The following is a 19,394-nucleotide window of genomic DNA, read 5'->3' on the forward strand; positions in this document are numbered from 1 at the left end:
CACTTGTCCCACTCGAGAGCGCGGCTCGAGCCCCCGGGGTTTTTAGGTTTGAGGAGCGCTGCATGGGTAGGAGGCCCCTGGAGATGCGGCAGCCTCCCCCGGGGCGTGAGGGTCACGGCCTCTTTCATGTCTTTTAATTACCTGTGCTTAGCTTGGTGTGAAAGCTTTACAGGGAAAGGCATCAGGAGTTACATTCTTAGTTTTGTTCTATTTTCTTAATTTCTTCCGTATAGTTGAGTGGCACTGGACCGATCATTTCTGCTGTTTCTACTCATGAATGGATGCTCAGTGCTAAAAATCAGGTGGTGGGCATAAATAAAGCTCATATGATATAAAAAGTTCAGTCTATATCATTTTAGGAAATAATCTGTGCTCAGGATTGTAACACACTTTTCTTAGCGCAAATTTTAAAGCTGTTCAGAAACCGATGCTTTTTACCAAGAAAGTCACCATGTTCCTACAAGTCTATACGATGAACATCTGTAAGAGAAACTCCCTGAAAGTAGTGGCTGAAGGCAGCAGAGCTTTCCACTTTAATCCGGGTGGTGCCGGGTAGGAGCTTTTTCTCAGTGAGACTTCAGCAGCATCGGTTGTGGTCCAGTTGGTTTCATGAACTGGTGCTCTATTGAAGGTGGCTGAAGCAATCGTCTTGGTTGGTGTTTGTTGTCAGTTGGGCAATTGTAATAAACTCTGGTTTAGTTTGCTTTTGTGGTGTATATTTCACCTTCAATTTACTGAGTTTTTTTAGAGTATTACTTTAAAAGTTTCAATAACTTGTGATGACTCCTTTTCCTCTGACTTGTTGAGTTTTATTTGGAATCACCTGTTCTGTGAAGAGAGGTGGTTGAGGTTTTGTGGGCGGTTCAATTTACTCTCATCTGTTTTTTAATACTACTGGTAAGGAGGATGGTGGATTGTGAGTGATGGGTATGAGGAATCAGTGATGAGCTGGCATGAGGCATACTGAAGAAAGTGATAGCATGTGTATAGTCATAGCTTGTTAGTGCTCCAGTAGTAGGACCGCTTATCACAATGGGAGATGCCAGTAGCTCCTTATGAATGGGGGAGAAGGGAAAGGCTATAAATGCACTAACCTGCTGAGTGTATTTAGGAACTAGAAAAGGTGAGCTAATTGTTTATGAACAGCAGAGTTTATGGAAGCTGGTAATAACTGGCAGATGAGGAAGAAGAGGGCATGAGTCAGACAAATGGGATGCTCAGATGTATATTGAATTAACTTCTGGTAGGAAATAACAATTTGAAACAGGTCAGGTGATAGGAGGTGTGAAGATTCGGTGCAGGCAGTGTCTGCATAGGGGAAGGAAGGAGGTACAAATAAATTTTCTGTGCCTAGTTCAAGCAATTAAGAGAATTTAAGACATAGGATTTCGAAGTTGTTGCATGCAGCTCTTACTTTCTGAGTAGGTTAAAGCTCCATTCAGGCCTGCACAGACAATAACAGAAACAAAGGAGTCATAAAAGTTTTGCAGAGGAAATACTTTTCTGGTGTGAGGTACAGACTGTTTATAAACAAGGAAAGGCTGTCAGTGGTAAGTTTCATTAGATGACAGAATAGCTTTGGTATTGGGTAACTAGTGTTGTTATAGTTTCTCGTGGATATTTGAAAACGAAGCAGTAGATGAAGGCTGTGTGTAATTGTTACCCAGTCTCTAGCAATGGTACGGCAATAACTGTGTTACCTTGCTGACAGAGACCAGGCTTGGATGAGGACAGCATGAACCTCCTTTAAGCACTGGTGCAGACCCAGGCTTCATAGTATTTTGTAGTGCATCTGTGGCCAGATTCTTCTTGTGAGGGAAAAAAGTTTAAAGCCAAAGTATTGGGAAGCAGGAGCAAACATACACAGTACCCTGTGGAATCTAGTAGTCAGAAGAGTAGCAACAGATAAACTAAGAGTAAGTAATGCTAAGGGGACATCATCAATAGGAACTTTGGTCCTTCTGCTGTTACAAACACTGAGTGGCTAAGAATTTTAAGCTATGTCCCTTTGTGAATACATATAAAAGCTATATATCTCATTTTTAAAATACCGCACTTGTAATAAACTTCTTGAGCAACAGGTAAAATAGTGAAATTTACCCAAATAACTTTTCAGCACAGAGAATAGAAACATGGCGGAACTAGTAAAGTAGTTTCTAAACAATGAAGAATGAGATTTTTGAGGAAAATATGTATCTGAAAATACTTCTTTTAATGAAATATTAAAATAATTAAACTTTTAAACAGGTACAAGAAAAAAACACATATTTAAAATGTGGTGGTAGCATCAAAGAATTTTACCATTTCCTGTACTGTTCCTGTTGTGGTTGTTTTTCTTTAAGTGAAGAGTCTGGTGCAAAAATAAGAGGGTTGAGAAAGAGGCAAGTGTAGGGTGTGCACAACTCCAGGAGAGGACTGTGAAGAGAGAAGCAGGGCTCACCCCAGTGGGCTCATAGTCAATTGGCTTTGCTTTTGCTGTCATGAAGGTCAAACTTACTACTGTTGTCAGATACAGGGAGCTTACACTGTGAGGGGTAATTCCACCTCATGTGGCTTTGGGAGTGTAGCAAGTCAGTGCTGGTAGTATTCACATTCTTACATGTTAAATAAAACTAAGCTGAATATCCACTTATCCCTGGTGTCTAGAAGTTGGTGTATTTGCAGCTTTGGTGCACTGAGTTGTTCCCTTCAGATCCATATTGTTTTCCTGATTTACTGGATTAGGGAAAATGTGTCCTTTTAGCTCATGGGTGCTACGCCAGGCAGCCTTGGACATGTCCAAAATAAATGCATGCAATATTGGGACAAAACCCCTCACCTGTTGCCTTTGTTTCTGAACATCCATCAGTGCTGATGTCACCCAGTCCGGTGGGGAAGAGGGACCATGGCTTGGCTCCAAAAGGATATTGTCTCTCTTGGGATCTTTTTCCCTTGGAACTCACTCTTGGTGTCAGTCGCTGTGACCTCCCCTGGCACGTGTGTTCCCAGTTTTGCTTTTCCTCATAGGAGCTGTCAGCTGGGGAGAGGATCAGTATGGGACAAATCTGCTAGGCTGTCTTGTCATCACAGAAATCCTCAAAAGTAAAAATAAAAATACACAAGGATGCATAAAAAGAAAAGAAAAATTACTGCAGACGTTATGCTAGTCTGGCAGTGATGTCTGGTGGCTTTACTGCCGAAATCTCTCTTTGCTGCCCAGTGATCAGTATTGAGTTGATCCCAGTGGTTAGAAATCATACAGGCATTTCACAGTTAGCATCTTAGATTTTAAAAATTTGGGTAGGGGTCAGGTAGTCTTCTTAAAGCACTGACTGGAAGAAAGAGTCCTATTACTACTTTCTGATGTATTCAGTACATAACCCTATAATTACTTCAAAAGCTACTTGTAAGTCTAATTGTCATATTCTGTCCTGCTATATCTTTAGACAGTCTCTCACAGATGAAACTAATTTTTAGTGCTGTTATTCTCAGTATCCTCTCTGTGAGGTACTCATTTGTTGTTGAACCAGTTGGTAAAAACGAAGGTTTTTCTAAGGGATGTGTCTTAATCTTATCTGTTTATTATAATGACTTTATTATGTATGTCTGAAACAAAGTTAATGTTGAAATATTAATGTGCAGCACACTTCTCTTATGGCTGTGAAGACTCAGAAAGTTACATCCCTGAAGGCAGATTTTGGAGATATGGTTGGAAGATGACTGCTTCAAGTTCTTACTATTAAGTCCTTTCCTTCACATCAGATGGCATTCACTGACAGGCATTGCCCCTTATTCATCTAGTATTTTTACTACTTTTCTGGCAGTGCAGCAGCAGAAATGATAGCAGACGAAATCATTACAGAAGGAGTTATACTAGTTCAAAGAATTACATCAGAGCTTTAAAAACAAAAAATGAGTGGAATAAGATGTTCTTTAGCTTTCTTTGTTCTGAGATTTAGTTGTAAATATTGCAGTGATTTCATCCTTTTTTAGTACCTCATTGCTGTAACAATTTTACTGGTCTGTATCTCCTTTCTTGCTGTCATTAGTAGAGGGATAAGGCCTATCTTTTGTCTGTTCAAACTTAGCAAAGCTGGAAACAGGTATTTTGTTAAAAGTAATTCCTTTTTGTAAATTAATTTTTATCTGCATTGCCCTGTGACCTTTTCATCCCCACCAAGGACACTTCTGAAGGCTGCAGAATGTGAAACGTAAAAAGATTGTGCCTTTGACTTCGAGTTAATTTCAAAAGGAAAACAATAACAAATGTGTTTAGACATCTTTAGAATGTATCATTATTGCTGTTTGTTACCTGAGGGAAGTTTCTTGGGTACATTTAAATCAGAATTTGTATGTTTTCTTGAGGCAAGTATGCCCTGAACATTTCTGTTACCAATTTTTAATTACATTTCATGGTTTACTCTCTGCCTAGGTAGGCTAGACTCTTTCAGTTTTCCAGCCCCCATGTAATTTTCGTGTCTATAATGAGAGTGGCACTATGGGAGATGACAGCATCTGATAGAGCAGCTGTCCTGTCCGATGCTCCTTGCTCTGTGGTACAGTGCCTGCTGAGAGGAAGCATTTTTCCACAGCCTTCCAAGTCTTTTCCCAACTTCTGTCATACCTTCTGCAGAAATCATTGGAGCATGTTTTCTATAATAAACCACAGGAGGGTTGAGTGAAGTGTCCTCCAAATAGGATGATAATTTAAGATTACTTAGAGACTTCAGTTAATGCAGAACACAGCTTTGTGCTTGCTCAGCCAGGCTAATCTTGGGGAGCTTGTTCCACCAATGTGCTTGAACCAGCAAGTTTCATGTCCTTAAAACTTCATGGGTATCTTGAGAGATCCAATTTTTCAGCTACTCCTTAGCAGCTTGGGTCTCGTGTTCTTGTGGGAAGGTCTGTGCCGCTGCCACTGTGCTGCAGTTCAGTTTGGTCAAGCCTGCTTGAATTGGTTTGCAGTGGTACTTGGTACTCAGATCAAGCAGAGATCCCAAGATGTATTGCAGGAGCTTCCCCTGAGGTAGGGTGGTGGATTTTGCCTGGGAGTGATTTTAAAAGATGAGGTCTATGGCTTTGGGGAATTTCTCAGTTTGCACTGAATTTGTTTAGATTTATTGACGTTTTTTAAAATTAATTTTTGTACATTGTTGTTATGGTTTTCAATACTTTCTCATGGAGAATTACCTACAGGTGGGGAAGACGCATTGAATCATGTGGTTCTTCTTACTTCAAACTTGTCATGTGAAAAACGTAAAGTTTTCTCAAAGAGCTTTCTGTGAACCCTGCCTGCCATATGAAATGAAGGGGAATACAGAAGCTTTCATTCTTAGCAGTGGAAACTGACTGAGGTCCAGCTCCTGTTATCTTGTTGATACTGTGTAGTTGCTGTAGTGTAATGAAAGTACTCATGGAGTAAGGTGTTGCTCAGGATTTAAAAGATTTCTGCTAGAAAAGAAGAGGAAACCAAGGAGAAGTGCAAGGGAGTTCACATTATGTACCCCAAACCAAACTAGTATCTGTCTGTAGTGGTGATGTTACACTGATTGATACTGTTTTTCCGATGAATACAATGTAAATTTGATTGTTTTCATGCAACAAAGTTAACTAAGCATTTTTTTCTCCATGAAGTGTCAATAAAAAGCTTCCAGTTGACCGGAGTTTACTTCTGCTTGGTTTGCGTCTTTTTCTGTTATCAGAGTGAACAAATAGCACCTTTTGTTTTGTTTTGGGTTTTTTTTTGTGAAAAGTCAAGATTTCCAGAGAGTATTTGCGAATTTAGAGTGGGACTTAAGTTAGAAATTACATTTTAGAAAACAAGGTTAGGCTCTGAGGAAGCTCTCTATCTATTTGAATTTCAAATACTGATACTTGCAGCAAAAGTTTGCAGTCTCCAGATGGGGCGTGAGGCTTAGAAAGTGTTTTGTATGAAAGTTCAGAAAGTTTACATTTCAAAAAGTTCGGAAACTGCAAATTTCAAAAGTGGTGAGATTTTGCTAATAGTTCACAAACAATGACAGCTAATTTTGCCACAAATTATTTCAGCTACTTGGCATAGTGCAGAAGTTCTTCAGAAATAAAGTAAGTCAGATTCCACATTGAACAAATAGTAAATTAGGTGCCAGACCACAGATTTAAAGATTGCTGGGTTTGTGAGAAGTGGGAAGGAAGATGTTGGTGGAGCTCACAACTGTCTGCTAGAAACACTTGCAGTTCAGTGCAACTGAAGGTGTGCTTGTTCCAATGACAAGTGGTGAGCTGAAGCCGGGGTCAGAGGTAAGTGCAGTGTACTTCTGTTGCTTGTGCAAATTTTTTACCACAGAAGGGGATGTCCAGATGCACTGTTTCTGGAGATAAATAATATCTTCTCTCCATTCACTGTTCTGAAACAGAGGCATCCAGTAAAGTCAAGTCTTGCAGAGCAGTAGGTTTCTCTGCTGTATATGTGTTTCTCTACATGGAAATAAGTTTTAATAAATGCAATTCAAAACAGATAAAGAATATTCAAGTGTCCTGAGTCAGACCAGGAAACTGGCAGTTTCAAATTAATTTTGAAATTTTAATTTGAACTTGGGTAAAGCATTCATATCAGCATGATATCCAGTATTAAGGAAATGCAGTTCTGTTAATCAGTGCTTAATGTATTTATTATGGGCATGCACTCATGTCTTGCCTTTCCCAGAACAGATGTTTTTAAGTGTACTTGAAATGTTTTCCTCATGTCAATTTATTTGCAGTTTGAAATTTTTCTTTTCTCTCTAGTACAACCTCATTGCCTCCTAGTGTGTGAAACAGGTATTTTTTTCAAAGCTTTAGAAAGATTTCCTCTTTTGTTACATCATGTGTATTATCACCCTTGTCATCAGTTGTCCATGTTGCCAGTGTGCAGAGGGAAGCATTTGATACGAATCTGTGAAATGCATTAGAAGAAATATCTGGTGATATAAGCATTAAACCACTTATGGAATTTTCGGATAACTTTTTTTTTTTTTTTTTAGTACATGCATCATGAATGAATCTGCCTCTAGTGGAAATGGTCAGGAGTTTGATGTATTTAGTGCAATGGACTGGAAGGATGGCATAGGTACTTTGCCAGGAAGTGACCTAAAGGTAAGATAAGTAATTTTTCCAGTAAGTGAAATAAAAATGTTAAATGACAAAAGAATGCATTTGAAAAGCTGGTGTGTAGGTATCTGCTTTATGAATAAAACATGAATCTGCAGTTCTGAGTTAAGAGACTGTAGCCTGTTAGGTTTAAGCTCTGGAGTTTCTTGATTCAGTTTGTGGTACTGGCACAGACAGCCATCATCCCCGTAGGAAGGCATAAATTAGCACTGCCTCACTATACAGACAGAATTAATCAAATGCACAAAATCCCAAAGAAATATCAAAAGTGTGAAAATTCCGTCCACTTAGAGCATTATATTACTGTATCACTAAGAATTTTCATACTGTCATTGGCTCTCACAGTCTTACGTTCTTAGTTCTTTTTATTTCTAAAAATAGTTTATTTTTGCTGTGCCTTTGTCATGTGGGTGCCTAGAAAGATGAATAAAGTGAGTGCTTCTGAGCTTGGTACGGTTTACAAGTTTGAATTATATTGGAGTAGTAATTTTGCTTACATTTTTCACACTAGTTGAGCTTCCTGAAGTAAATTGTAACTGTTCTATTTTGTTTTCAGTTTCTTTTTATTTATCTCATGCTTTTTACTGTATTGTGAGAAGGTGTCTTTTGCTGTGCTTGCAATTTTGTTATTAGAGACTGTCTTGTACCTATTTCCTGTTGATTAAAGGCAATATTTTCATATCATTCAAAGTAATGTGGTTTGCTCATAGTTTGTTTCTTGAAAGGAATCTCACAAGAAAGTGTGTGGCATTTAAAACAACTTTTTTATCTTTTGGTGCTTGATAGGATTTCTGTTGTTGAAGTAAAGAGTCAAAAAATGTTTGAAATTCGGGGTACATGTTGTGAATGTGTTTTGCTGTTGGTGTTTAAGTTGTTTGTTTGTTTTTTGGCTTGCTTTGATTTTTTTTTTTTAAATTGCAGAACGGTACAATAAATTTCCATCACTGTACACTACAGCAATATCACTATATACCTTGTCTGTAAAGTTTCTGTTCCACGTTCTGCTTGCCTCCTTTTCGTTTTTGAACTAAGTCAGGAGTTCCTAGTTCATTCATGTTGGCCATCATCCACATTTGCTTAACTCCTTGCACATTGACATGCCTCATTCTCCTGGTGTGAAGGCCCTGGAGAAGAGAGACAGATTTCCTGGGCCTATTTACCTCTTAGAAGAGTCTCCTGTATGATCCTGCCAAGCAGATTTCTGAACAAGCCAACAGGCACCTCTTCTGAAGTCCAGTCACTGTTTGTTTCACTGGCTTCTTTCAGGCTTCCAGACTTCGTCATCTCATGGTGATGATGATAGCCAAGGCTATGATGAGCTTCCACATCCCTGATATCTGTACCAGTATTTTCTGTATTTTTAAGTCCAGGCTTTTACAATTTCTTTCTATTTTAATACACGACATTGTGTTAAAGGGAACCATAGTATTGAAATGTTTGAGCAATACAAAAGGGAACAGTGCAGGAAAATACCATAATCTCATATAAATCACTGGTTTCTGCTTTTTTCAGTTGTGGTTACCCTAGGTCAAACAAAACTGAAGCAAAGTTTGAGTCACTAAGTAGTAGAGGAATGGGAAAGTTTCCATGTAAAGTGAGGAAAAGGGCCTGGGAAGTAGCTCAGGGTAGCTTCAAGAAATCTTGTAAGAAGATTCTTAACTATGTCCTTTTCAGGAAAGCGTGAGCTTCATTTTAAAGCTTCTCTTTTACTTAGTTTATTTATTTATTTAATTTGGAAACAAACAGAAATTTGATTTTTGGACAGAGATTCTTTCTTTGGTCCAAGAGTTAGGGAAGGTGCATTCAGAGGTGCCATAGTAGTCTACCCAGAATGGTGAAAGATACAGAGTATTGTCCAGGCAGCTCCTTTCTGGGTTATTATTTGGAGGGGGGTGGGGGAGGGCTGTTTGCTTGTTTTTTAAATACAAAATTTGCATTTTTTTAATACAAAAGCAAGGAGTTGAAAGGATGAAATCGAAATGGAGGCATTTTAAGACTGACTGAAGGAAGAATATTTTCTAACAATGCAAAATTAGCCTGAGGAGGTGACTGTACCCGGGAACATCAAGATTCAGTGAGAAACTAGGTGTTTTCACTGATACCTAAACAACTTGAGCTGTTAAAATAGTAAGGACATTTAAGCTTTTATGATAATTGTAACGATTTTAAGCTTTTATGATAATTGTAACAACTCATATTTCAGGACTGCTTCTAAGTACTGATGGTTAAAAAGGTGACTAATCACTTGAAACTGTAAATGTGATCATAGAAGATATGTTATGCTCTTTGTGGAATTCTCAGAATAGAGTTAATTAAGATTATTTACTTGAACTCTCCTGATCACAGAGTACTTTACTATTGTGTCCTGAACCTAAAGAAAATGACCTTACATAGCAGTTACTTATTGTAAACTTGCATGTGTCTTTCAAAAATTGTAATAGACTTGTTCCACTAAAGGTATCAAACTATTGTTGTGTATTTGCATTGAAATGCACTTGAAAAATCTGGTAAAACACTGTAATAGCAAGATACTCAAATATAAATGTTCTATTTTTACAGCTTGTTAATAGATTAGAGTGTCTGAGGCATTTTAGAACAAATAATAAGCAGTAGTTTAAATATCCATTGTTGACAATGTATTGCTTAAATTTTCACATTAAGTCTTTTCCCAAAATGTTAGGGGAAGTTGTCTTTGAACAGTCAGATTTGGTAAACTATATTGTATGAGCATATTAACATTAAGCTAAACCTATGCCAAAATGTTGAAATACTGCTTTTAAATACAGACATTTTAGAGAGTTACCTACTTGAAGTCCTTATTTTTAGTCCTATAAAGCATGTACCATTTGCTTGTCTTTACTACTTGCATAATGAAGTTTCATGCCTATTTTAACATATGCATGTTTTAAGAAATGTCTTTTCTGATGTGCTGTATTAATATCTGGCCTGGGATTACCAGGCAAATATATATGAGCAGCCATTCTTTTTAGAACCACTTCATTTTTGTGAGTATGAGTTCCTGAATGACTAAAAGTTGGTAAAACACTATTGTAAGTGGAGCAAAATGTTTCTTGAACATTTTTCTTATGATACAGAAGAACATCTAAACCAGGAATAGATACTTAGATTATTTCTTTTTGTTAGGAAGTCCTGTAGGCAGTTTCATGCCTACCAGACTTCAGTGAGATGGGCTGCACCAGGGAGCACTCATTTCCCAGTCTAACCAAAACGAGGGAGCCAAATCAGATACCAAGCTCAGCCATGCCACAGTGTCTTATTCCTGTATCTGTTTCTATACCAGTAACATGCTGAGAATGTTCTTTTCCTATGACTTTGGGCACTGTTAATTGTTAGTGTTTTGTCACTTGTAGTTCAAGAAGTCTGTGGAAATACATTCTCATACAGATTTTGTTAAAAATCTTCAGCAAAAATAGTTAACACTCCTTGAATGCTGCTTTGAGCATGCTGTGTGACAGATAAGTAGTGAGTAGTTGTGGAAAATGCTAGAATTTCAAATTACACAGGGAATAGGGAGAATTAAAAATTGTACAGTATGATGCACTGAAGACTGTGAACAAAAATTTTAGCATTGTATATTAGTTCTTTCAAGATGTTTAAATAAAACAGAAAACTTGAATTCCAGTAGAATTTAAAATAGTTTACAAATTACAGAATGCCTTCATGTGGCAGGCAAAGTAATGTATGCTCATCTGAAAAACATCAGTGCTTACCAGTTACTCTGCATGGTGTGAATGTAAATGTGAAATGCTTCTCTTTTTTCTCCTTTTTTTTTTTTTTTTTTTAACTCTCTATGCTGAGTGCACACAGTAACACCATGGCTTCAAGATTTAAATATACTCATTAAATTGGAAAAGCTGTAATAATTTACAGTCACTTCCTACTGCAGTGACAGAAGTTTATGAAGTACTTCTTAATGCATTTTCTAGTGCTGTGTTTGGAAAGTGAGCAGTTATATACTGCGTGGACAGAATTTTGGTCGTTATTTCCAGCTTTCAAAATGTGTTTGAACATAAAGGAAAAAAATTAAAATTTGATGATGAAGAAATTTACCTGTAAATAAAGTTGGGCAGCAAATACTGTAGGAAGCCAACTAGAGTAGTGGAACTGAATGGTGGAGTAATGGCCAATGGTGTTTGGTATTTCCAGCAGTGCTGTAAAGAGGATAACAGTGATTTGGATTGCTGTGCTTCTGGATGCAGGGGTGCAGCAACACGAGGCAGTAAAGTACATCCTTCCACCTGCCTGTTCTGAAATTACATTCAAGCTTGCCTGTGATAATGCATGATTTAAGAACAACTTCTTTCCTCACATTGTTATAGAAACATCGGTAGTGTCTCAGACAATAATTTAATGTAGTGCTTTTTCAGTGCAAAGCTGTTTCTGTTCTCTCATGGCAGCATGTGCTGTACTTTGAATCTGGAGAGGCAGGGAGAGTCCGTGAGAATGGTGTCTTTGGGAAACATCAACTTCCAGAAGCTGGTTAAATCACTGCCGGCGCTGGGAAGGTGCTGCTCCAAAGAGAAGATGGATTCCATTCAGAGAATGTGGTGAGGAGTAGCATAGGGAGCAGACAGCAAGGTAGACAGGCACTTTCTTCTGACCATGTGTGAGCTCCAGCATATCTGTCTAGTGGCCTGGTCCTTTCCATATGAAATTAACTTTATTCTGTTGCAATGTAAGGTAATTAATTAGCTCTTGCTATGCTTCATTGCTATAGATTTCTGGTTAAAACTTTGCAATGTCATAAAATGAGTCAACCTTATGTAAGAAAAATAAGACCAAAAAAGGAAGTTTCACTATTAAAATTGTTAAAACTGCAAAGACAAGAAATGCTGGGTTTAGGTTTGCGTTTGGATCTTTATTCGGGTTTCCTCATGTATAGTCATGGTAGTCTTCCCTTAAGTGATCACGTGGTATTCTACCACAAAATCTCTGGGCCATTAGCTGTAGATGCTGTTAAACTTCTGAACAACTAGGCAGAGGGTTTCAGGAAGGAAAAGGAATAGTTTTGTGATTATTACAGGTAAATCCCACAGAGGAATGCTCAGCACCTCACTTGCTCCTACCACAGCCTTCCTGCACAGCGCTGAGCAACTCACTGGAACCAAATTTTTGGCAGGTAGCCATTTTTTATTTGTTGCTAGCTTGGGCTTCCCATGAGATATTAGTGTTTTGTATTTAGAAATATTCTGGCCAGAATATTTCACAGCTAGGGTTGCCTTGTAAGTCAACTTCTGGATCAATAAGCATCATCTTGGCAGGCCTTGACTTCTGGCTCTATTGCTGATTTATGTGTCACCTTAAGAAAGTCTGTTTAGCTGCAATTTCGTACTCAAGTGGAGATAATAAGGCAGACTGAGTTTGCAGTGTAGAGAAATCAGTGGGAAGCCCTCTGATACTAAGATAATTCTTGAGCACTTGAAGTGGAATGGGGGGGGGTTGGAAGAGCCTGAGGAGTGTCTAAGAATAAAGTAGATAAACATTACTGCAGACAAGACTGAGGTATTGGTATGGGGAAATGTCAGTCTCTCTTGCTAAAGGTATGTGTTTTCTGATGGCACTCTGGGTTCCTATGGTACCTTAAGCTCTCTGTTCAGCAATGATGAGAGAATGCTCCTATTATTTTTATTTTTGGAAGGATATAATTTGATAGCAATTCTTTCCTGCTTGTGCCTGCCCAGATTGGAAAAAAACCCTTTCCTTTTAGATGCAAATTGTTCTCTCTGCTTTTTTACTTCAGGATTAGCCTATTGCAGTGTTATTGAAGTATCTTAAAATCAATCCAAGATTGGTGGAATGCTTGACTACTTTCTTGCTGACAGGATCATTTCAATGAGAGCGGGTCTGGCCTTGCCTGTTGGTCGTGGTGAGGAATTTAATCTCTGCTGACTATGGTTTAGGGAGCTCTAGATACCCTGTGATCCTACTTAAGTATTTCTTTTGCCATGCTTGCAGAGTAGCAGTGTGCAGGCAGGATCCTTTCTCATCACTGAAGAAGCAGAATTGTCAGGGGGAGGAACACATTTCCCCAACATCCTCTATCCCTGAAAGAATCAAAATTTTGTGATGAGGCAAGTGTAAGGGGTCACATGCTTACTGACTGCTTTAAAATAAGCTGGGAGGAGAGTACTCAGAAGGATGAAGAGCTACCAAGAGAGGTTTTTTTCTTTTCTAAGTGGCTGAGAACAGAGATTTTGTTTCAGGAGTTACTTTGCACTGCATTGTAACAGTAATTGCTAGAGTGCCTAAAGCTTTTTTAGATACATGTTCTTTGTTGTACATTGGGGTTTTTTAAAAAAGAAAATAAACAGTCATTCTGCTTTCAAACCATGTAGAGTAAATAAGACTGGCTTTACTGCTTGAAGAAAGAACATAAAAATACCAACAGCTGCCTCATTTTTCTGAATGCTATCCAGCCCTTGCCTGGGGCAGGGGTTCTGTGGACAAAAATAATATGTGCATGTAAAGAGTGTATCACACACACAGGGAAGAGGGGTCTGGTTGAATGGACAATGTCAGGTGTTTAATAACTTATTTAACTTAAGTAATATGTAAAAAAATAGTTTGGTGTGTAGCAGGATGTGGTTGGGCAATTCAGTGGTGACAGATAATTCCTTCACTTTAAAAAGATGAGGAGCTGTAAAATGCCAGAAAAGCTCTGATTTATCTGAGCAGTCCCACTGAAACCACTGTGACTAAATGGTGATTAACATCAAGAGTAATGATAACTTTTTGCTAGCCAGAGATCAGAGTGTAGTTCTTTGGCTTCTATCACTGAAGTCCCAGGTGTCTGTCTTCTTGACAAACTCCTGTTGAATTCTGCTGCTTTAAACTTAGCTGCTTCATAGGCATAAAGAGCATTGGGCATTTACTCAATTTACTTCTGTTTTGGATAATAAAAATTTTGCAGGTTTCTTCTGTGTCCACAATCACAGCTGTGGTGTCAAGATATGTTTTGTTGCTGAAGTTACTGTCAGAATGCAGCAACAATTGTCTTTATTGCAAAGAACTCTTTGTCCTTATCTTGCCCAGTAGATGGTAGTGTTGGCTGATTTTTCTAATTTATTTTAAAGCTGTGCATTAACATATGTGGGGGTTTTGGTCTTTTTTGTTTTTCCTTTGCTTCAGTTGTTCTTCCTTTTTCTTTGTTTTTATTTGTCAGTTCTCCCAAATAATAATTATACCATATATAAAATGATAGCAACTTTTATTCTGATCTGATATCTGTAGGAACTGATGAGATCTTCTACATTATTAAGAAGGCACAAGTAACAGCAAACCTTGATAGTCTGGTCTGTGTTGCTCTGACTTGGACGCATGAAAAGTGGGGACTTAATTTGAAACTAGGTTTTAAATGTTTGTTCCCAACAGGTTTGATTTTATAAGAATTAATCTACAATATGATAGACATTTTGCATCGTTTGCAATTTTTTCATCACACATAGAGACAAATGCTCGAGAGTAATTTTATGAAATGTGGAAAAGAGAACCGGAAGCCCTTTTAACATTCAATTACCCCTACATAAAACTACAGCATCTTCCAGCCAGCAGGATAAGGCAAAGAACTTCCATTAGAAATGGAAATGCTCTAAACCCACTGGAGGAGAGACAGCAGCAGTCCACTTTCGGTATTATGCTTTGTCATGCTCCCTGGGACTTCTGTGGTTCAGCACAGCACATGGTGGGCAAAGGAGGACAGGCTGAACAGGAAGATGGAGAAGGTTTTCGTAAGAACAGAAGAACCTTGTGCTTAGTGCAATAAAATCAAGTTTGAGGAGGTACATAATTGCTTGCTTTATCATATGCTAAGAGAGTAAATGTTAGGGTACTACATATGGCAGTGTGGCTTAAGAAAGATGGGTACAAACTGACTATGAGTACATGGAAATTAAAACATAAAAAGAGGTTTTCCAAGAAAGAAATTCAGGAAGGGACTTTCACTAGAGACACTGGTAACAGAATATCTGGCTGCTTCTGAAGCGTTTATTAAATACTTTGTGTGATACTATTGCTTGCAATAGACAAAGGCTTCATATCAGTGGCTTATGATACTTGTTCCAGTCCTGTGTAAATTTTCATACAATTTTAATTTTTTTGAAAATGTTTGTTGAGAATAATTTTTAGCATGTGGACAGACAGAAATGGTTCAGAAAGTATTGATAATGTTTGATTATTATTTATTTAAGCCTTGGCTTCCCTCACTATGTTCGTTATCTGTTGAATGAATATTAAAATGTTCCTGGGGATAAAATTAACAGTCATACAAGCTGAAGTTTTAGTATATCAGGGCATCATTTCCCAAGAACATGAAAATGTATCTCAGCTCTGAGTGGAAGGAATCTCTAATGATGTTTAAAAGGAAGCTACGGTCCTTGATCCTTGTGGAAACTGCAGACAAGGCAGCTGAATAAGTTCTTTGTTGTATACTTACCTGCTGGCAGCTGGATTCATCCTGCCGACTCAGTTACAATATATTTGCATTAAAAGGATTGCAGTTAATTGAACATGTGTATTTTTGCCCTCATTGCTTGCCTTTACATGAAACTTTGGAAGCTAAGTTTTCTATCCAGATGTTATATTTATTCCTGTTTATCTTGCTGTGAATTTTCTCAGGAAAGCTGTTGAGGTTTCTTTCTCTTCTTTGTTGCTGTCTTTTAAGACCAATGGTTCTATAGTGTGGGACAGAATTATCTTAAGAGGTTACTTAAATTTTGCCAACAGGCATTTGACAAAAGTCAAGTGGATTAAATTTATACCCAATGAGCCTTATCATTTATTCTCTTTAAAACATTGAAGTGACAAAAATCAGTCTTTTTTTGAGAGTTTATTTGTAAAATACTTGGTAATGGCCTGACTTTGTTTCTGTCAAGGGGATTTTTACTGTTTGATGCAATGAAGGCAGATTGAAGGGAAATCCCTTCATCCAATGCAAATTTCTGTATTTATTTAGGGAGTTTTGTGACTTGAAAACAAATTTTTATTATCAGAAAGCTATGGATCCATCCTCAGAAGTTAGCTCAAAGGCAGTTTCTTTCCCTCTATATCAACTGTGAAATTCCAAAGTGTCAAGACACCTAGGGAAGTGTCTGGGAGGACTGCTCTTACTGTATTTTGGTTTGGAGAAAATATTATGATGAAACTTTTACTTTCAGGTTTTCTGTTGCCTACTCTCTAAGTAGAAGAGACTTACAAATGTGTTGAATTTTTTCATAGGCACATAAACCACCATTAATTGAGATCCTTTTTTGTCATCCTTCCAACAGTAAACACCAGTTGGCATGTTGCTCTGGCAACTTTTATTCTGTGATGACTTTGTGCAACATGCTGCTTTGTACATTTATTCATCCTGTTTTCAAGCAGTTAACCTTTGTCACAAGCTGTTCATGTCTTTTCCTCCGCAGCTAAAACCAGAGTATGACTCCCCAGGTGTGAGGCGTTGTTCTGGTTAGCCACGAAGAGCTCGGCATATACATTAGTGCTGATGGTGTCGCTGGGGAAATAGGGAGAGAGAGCAGACATGAATTCAAGTTTGCATCAGAACAGGGGCTGGAAGCCTCTGAGACTGGTAAAGGCAAGGCTGCAGGTGAAAAGTGAAGTTACACCAGTCAGTGAGGCAGTGCCCAGTCGGACTGTTGTGCCTGATAAGGCAGTGGCAAGTTGTCTTGGCGTGGTTGGCCTGACTGTTGAAGAGCTTTTCCGTAAGGGTTCAGCTCTTGCTGCTGTTAACAGCCTCCAGGGAAAGAGTAGCTGTGAGCAGCCTTCCCTACAGTCATCTGTCTTCCATTGTTTGGTGCCTATCAGTCAGCCCCCTGGAGCCAGAAGGGCTGGCAGGTTACTGCATTACCTGGGGTGATGTCCTTGCATTCCACAGGAGGCCCCAGTGGAGGAGGAACACGTTTCTGGTGTCAGGGCTGGACATTGATCGAATCATGCGGAAATATCCCAAGTATTTAGGTATCTGTTCAGAAATACCTTTGGTGCACGGATTTCCTGCTGATACAGTATGAAGCTGTGGGAGAGTGTTTCCAAGAGATGGTCAGTAACTTCCCTGCGCCCTGTTGGCTGGTAGGCTGCTGCAACCTGCAGATGTCTTGGCCCATGTTCACAGCTTGCCTGCTGTGAGACAGCTCTTGAAATGTTGGAGCTCTTGAAAGCAGGGAGGATTTTCTCTCTAGCATCTACCTGTTGCAGAGGCAGCAAAGCACCAAGAGCAAAAATGGGCTTAACCAAAATAGGAACAAGACTGAGTGCATAAGTCAGCTGTAAGACTCTTCTGAATAGTAACTCTACTGCTTTTCTTTGGGTGGAACAGCATGACTGTCTCTCCACAAACTGAAGTATCAGCACGTGGTGTTTACTGCATTTGGTTGCCCTTCAAAGTTGAACTCATGGTATTTCAGTCCAGATGGATTTATCAGCAGTTTGTCCATGCTTTCATATCTGTTGTGAGCACAGCTGATCACAAGTAAAAATCTTAGCTCCAGATGTCATATGATTGTGTGAGGGCCTCTTCTTCCTTCCCTCCCCTCAGCTTATTATTTCTTATCTGTTCACATTCCTTAGGACTTCTTGGCTCTTTGCAAATGTTAAGGCTGGAAGGACTGTATTAGTGAAAGCACACTGCTGTGGTATGTGTATATGGGGGTCACCTTTGCCTGCAGCCAGAATGGCTTATTTTCAGTACTGTACCATGGCAGGGTCCAAAGTGAAGGGGGAATGATGTGTTCATCAGCCTCTGGAGGCACAGAGAGGGTCAGTGTAGGGCCAGGCAATTATTCCCTTTCCCATTTTCCCAATGTAAAGTTGCCTGACCAGAGAAACAGAAATAGGCTTCATGCTATGGCCTTGAAGGAATATCCTCTCTGGTGGATGCTGGGGAGTTCTGAAGTACCCTCTCAGACATAATTTTCCCTGTTGAAAGCTGTTGGTGAGAGCATCACACTGATAACGACCTGTTCTCTGTGGCAAAGACACCCCTTCCCTGCTCGGAGCAGATGATCAGGGACAAAACCCTGCCTTGAGCTAAACCCGTGTAACCAGCTGGGCCTGCAAACCACGTAGTGACTGGGAAGCAGAAGCTATTTTCATGTGGCAGTGCTGTAATCACTACAGCATTGTGAAGAAACTTTTCTTCTGGCAGCAGGATGCCTGTAACTCTCGGTGCTCCATTGTAAGCACAGCATGTGGGGCATTGTTGAGCCTTGTGTCTGGCTGACAGTAATATCACATTCAGCGTGTAATTAAACACCTCATAAACTGCCTTGAGATATTTGTTTATGTGCACTTTTTAGTGGAGAAGTACTGTGTTTTCAGAGGATGCTGAAATTTCTGTACTCTGAAGCATTTGGTGTGTGATGTTCATTCAGCTCCCTTGTCCTCAGAAAGAATAGTCAGTGCCTGGAGTGTGTTATTTTGCTGGCAATGAAAAACATCTGGTTAAGGGATGTTCCCATTAATTTCTGTTACTGATTTTTTTTTAGGTGTGTAAGTTAGATATTGATCTGTATGTGGAGGCATCTGTATCAGTATCTGTTGCAAATTAATATTTATAGATATCAAAATGAATTTGCATTTGGCTTGATAGAAACAAGAAAGGCTTGGTTTGAATCCCATGGGGATAAGCAGAAACACATAGAAAATAGGCAATGTGGCAAGGACACCATGTAAAAACTATATTGAGTAGAAGATACTTCAAGAGACTTCTAGTAAATTTTTACTATGCTCCATTCCATTTGTTTTGTCTTACAGTTTAGAGTCAATGAATTTGGGGCCCTGGAAGTAATTACAGATGAAACTGAGATGGAAAGTGTTAAAAAGGCCACTGCTACCACAACCTGGATGGTTCCAACTGCTCAAGAAGGTCAGTTAAGAAGCAGTAAACATTTTCTGTGGTAGACTGTAGTTTCTTTAATGTACCAGCTTTCCTTAAAGCTTCCCTCCAAAATAAAAAAAAACCAACTTATTGCTTTAATGGACAGAGTATCTCTGATGAAGTAACCCGTTTCTTGGGATGTAAATTAGTATGAAAATAAATTCATTTCAAGTTAAAAGGAAATAATTTCACTGTTAAACAGCTGAAGTTTAATTACAGCCACAATTTTTTCCTTAGAGTAATCTTCTCTAAATTTAGAATTGGTATATTTCCTCTATTTAATTTGCAAAATAGTAAAATTCTTTAAATTATTGGGACTTTTTTAGAGGTCATTTTTGTTGAGCTGGTTCTCCAGACTGCCCACAGACTTTACAAACTGTGCACTGCAAATTGC

The 19,394-nt window shown here is 38.7% G+C and overlaps 1 protein-coding gene across 9 annotated transcripts in view; it reads left to right on the forward strand.

Moving 5' to 3' along the window:
- Positions 1-19,394, forward strand: part of L3MBTL3 (L3MBTL histone methyl-lysine binding protein 3) — a 76,067-nt gene that overhangs the window by 3,165 nt on the left and 53,508 nt on the right. For 8 of the 9 annotated variants that reach the window (XM_042016569.1, XM_042016573.1, XM_042016572.1 and 5 more), the window contains exons 2-3: positions 6,981-7,092; positions 18,877-18,988. In XM_042016569.1, coding sequence (XP_041872503.1) covers positions 6,981-7,092; positions 18,877-18,988 — 224 coding nt within the window. Of the gene's footprint in view, positions 1-6,980; positions 7,093-14,540; positions 14,907-18,876; positions 18,989-19,394 lie in introns of those variants that run through there. The other variant, XM_042016575.1, reaches the window with a different exon arrangement.

The sequence above is a fragment of the Corvus kubaryi genome, unplaced genomic scaffold (genome assembly GCF_017639235.1).
Source record: "Corvus kubaryi isolate FWS band 111438036 unplaced genomic scaffold, C.kubaryi_AGA036_p1.0 split3-73, whole genome shotgun sequence".
In the NCBI taxonomy this organism is placed as follows: Eukaryota; Metazoa; Chordata; class Aves; order Passeriformes; family Corvidae; genus Corvus; species Corvus kubaryi.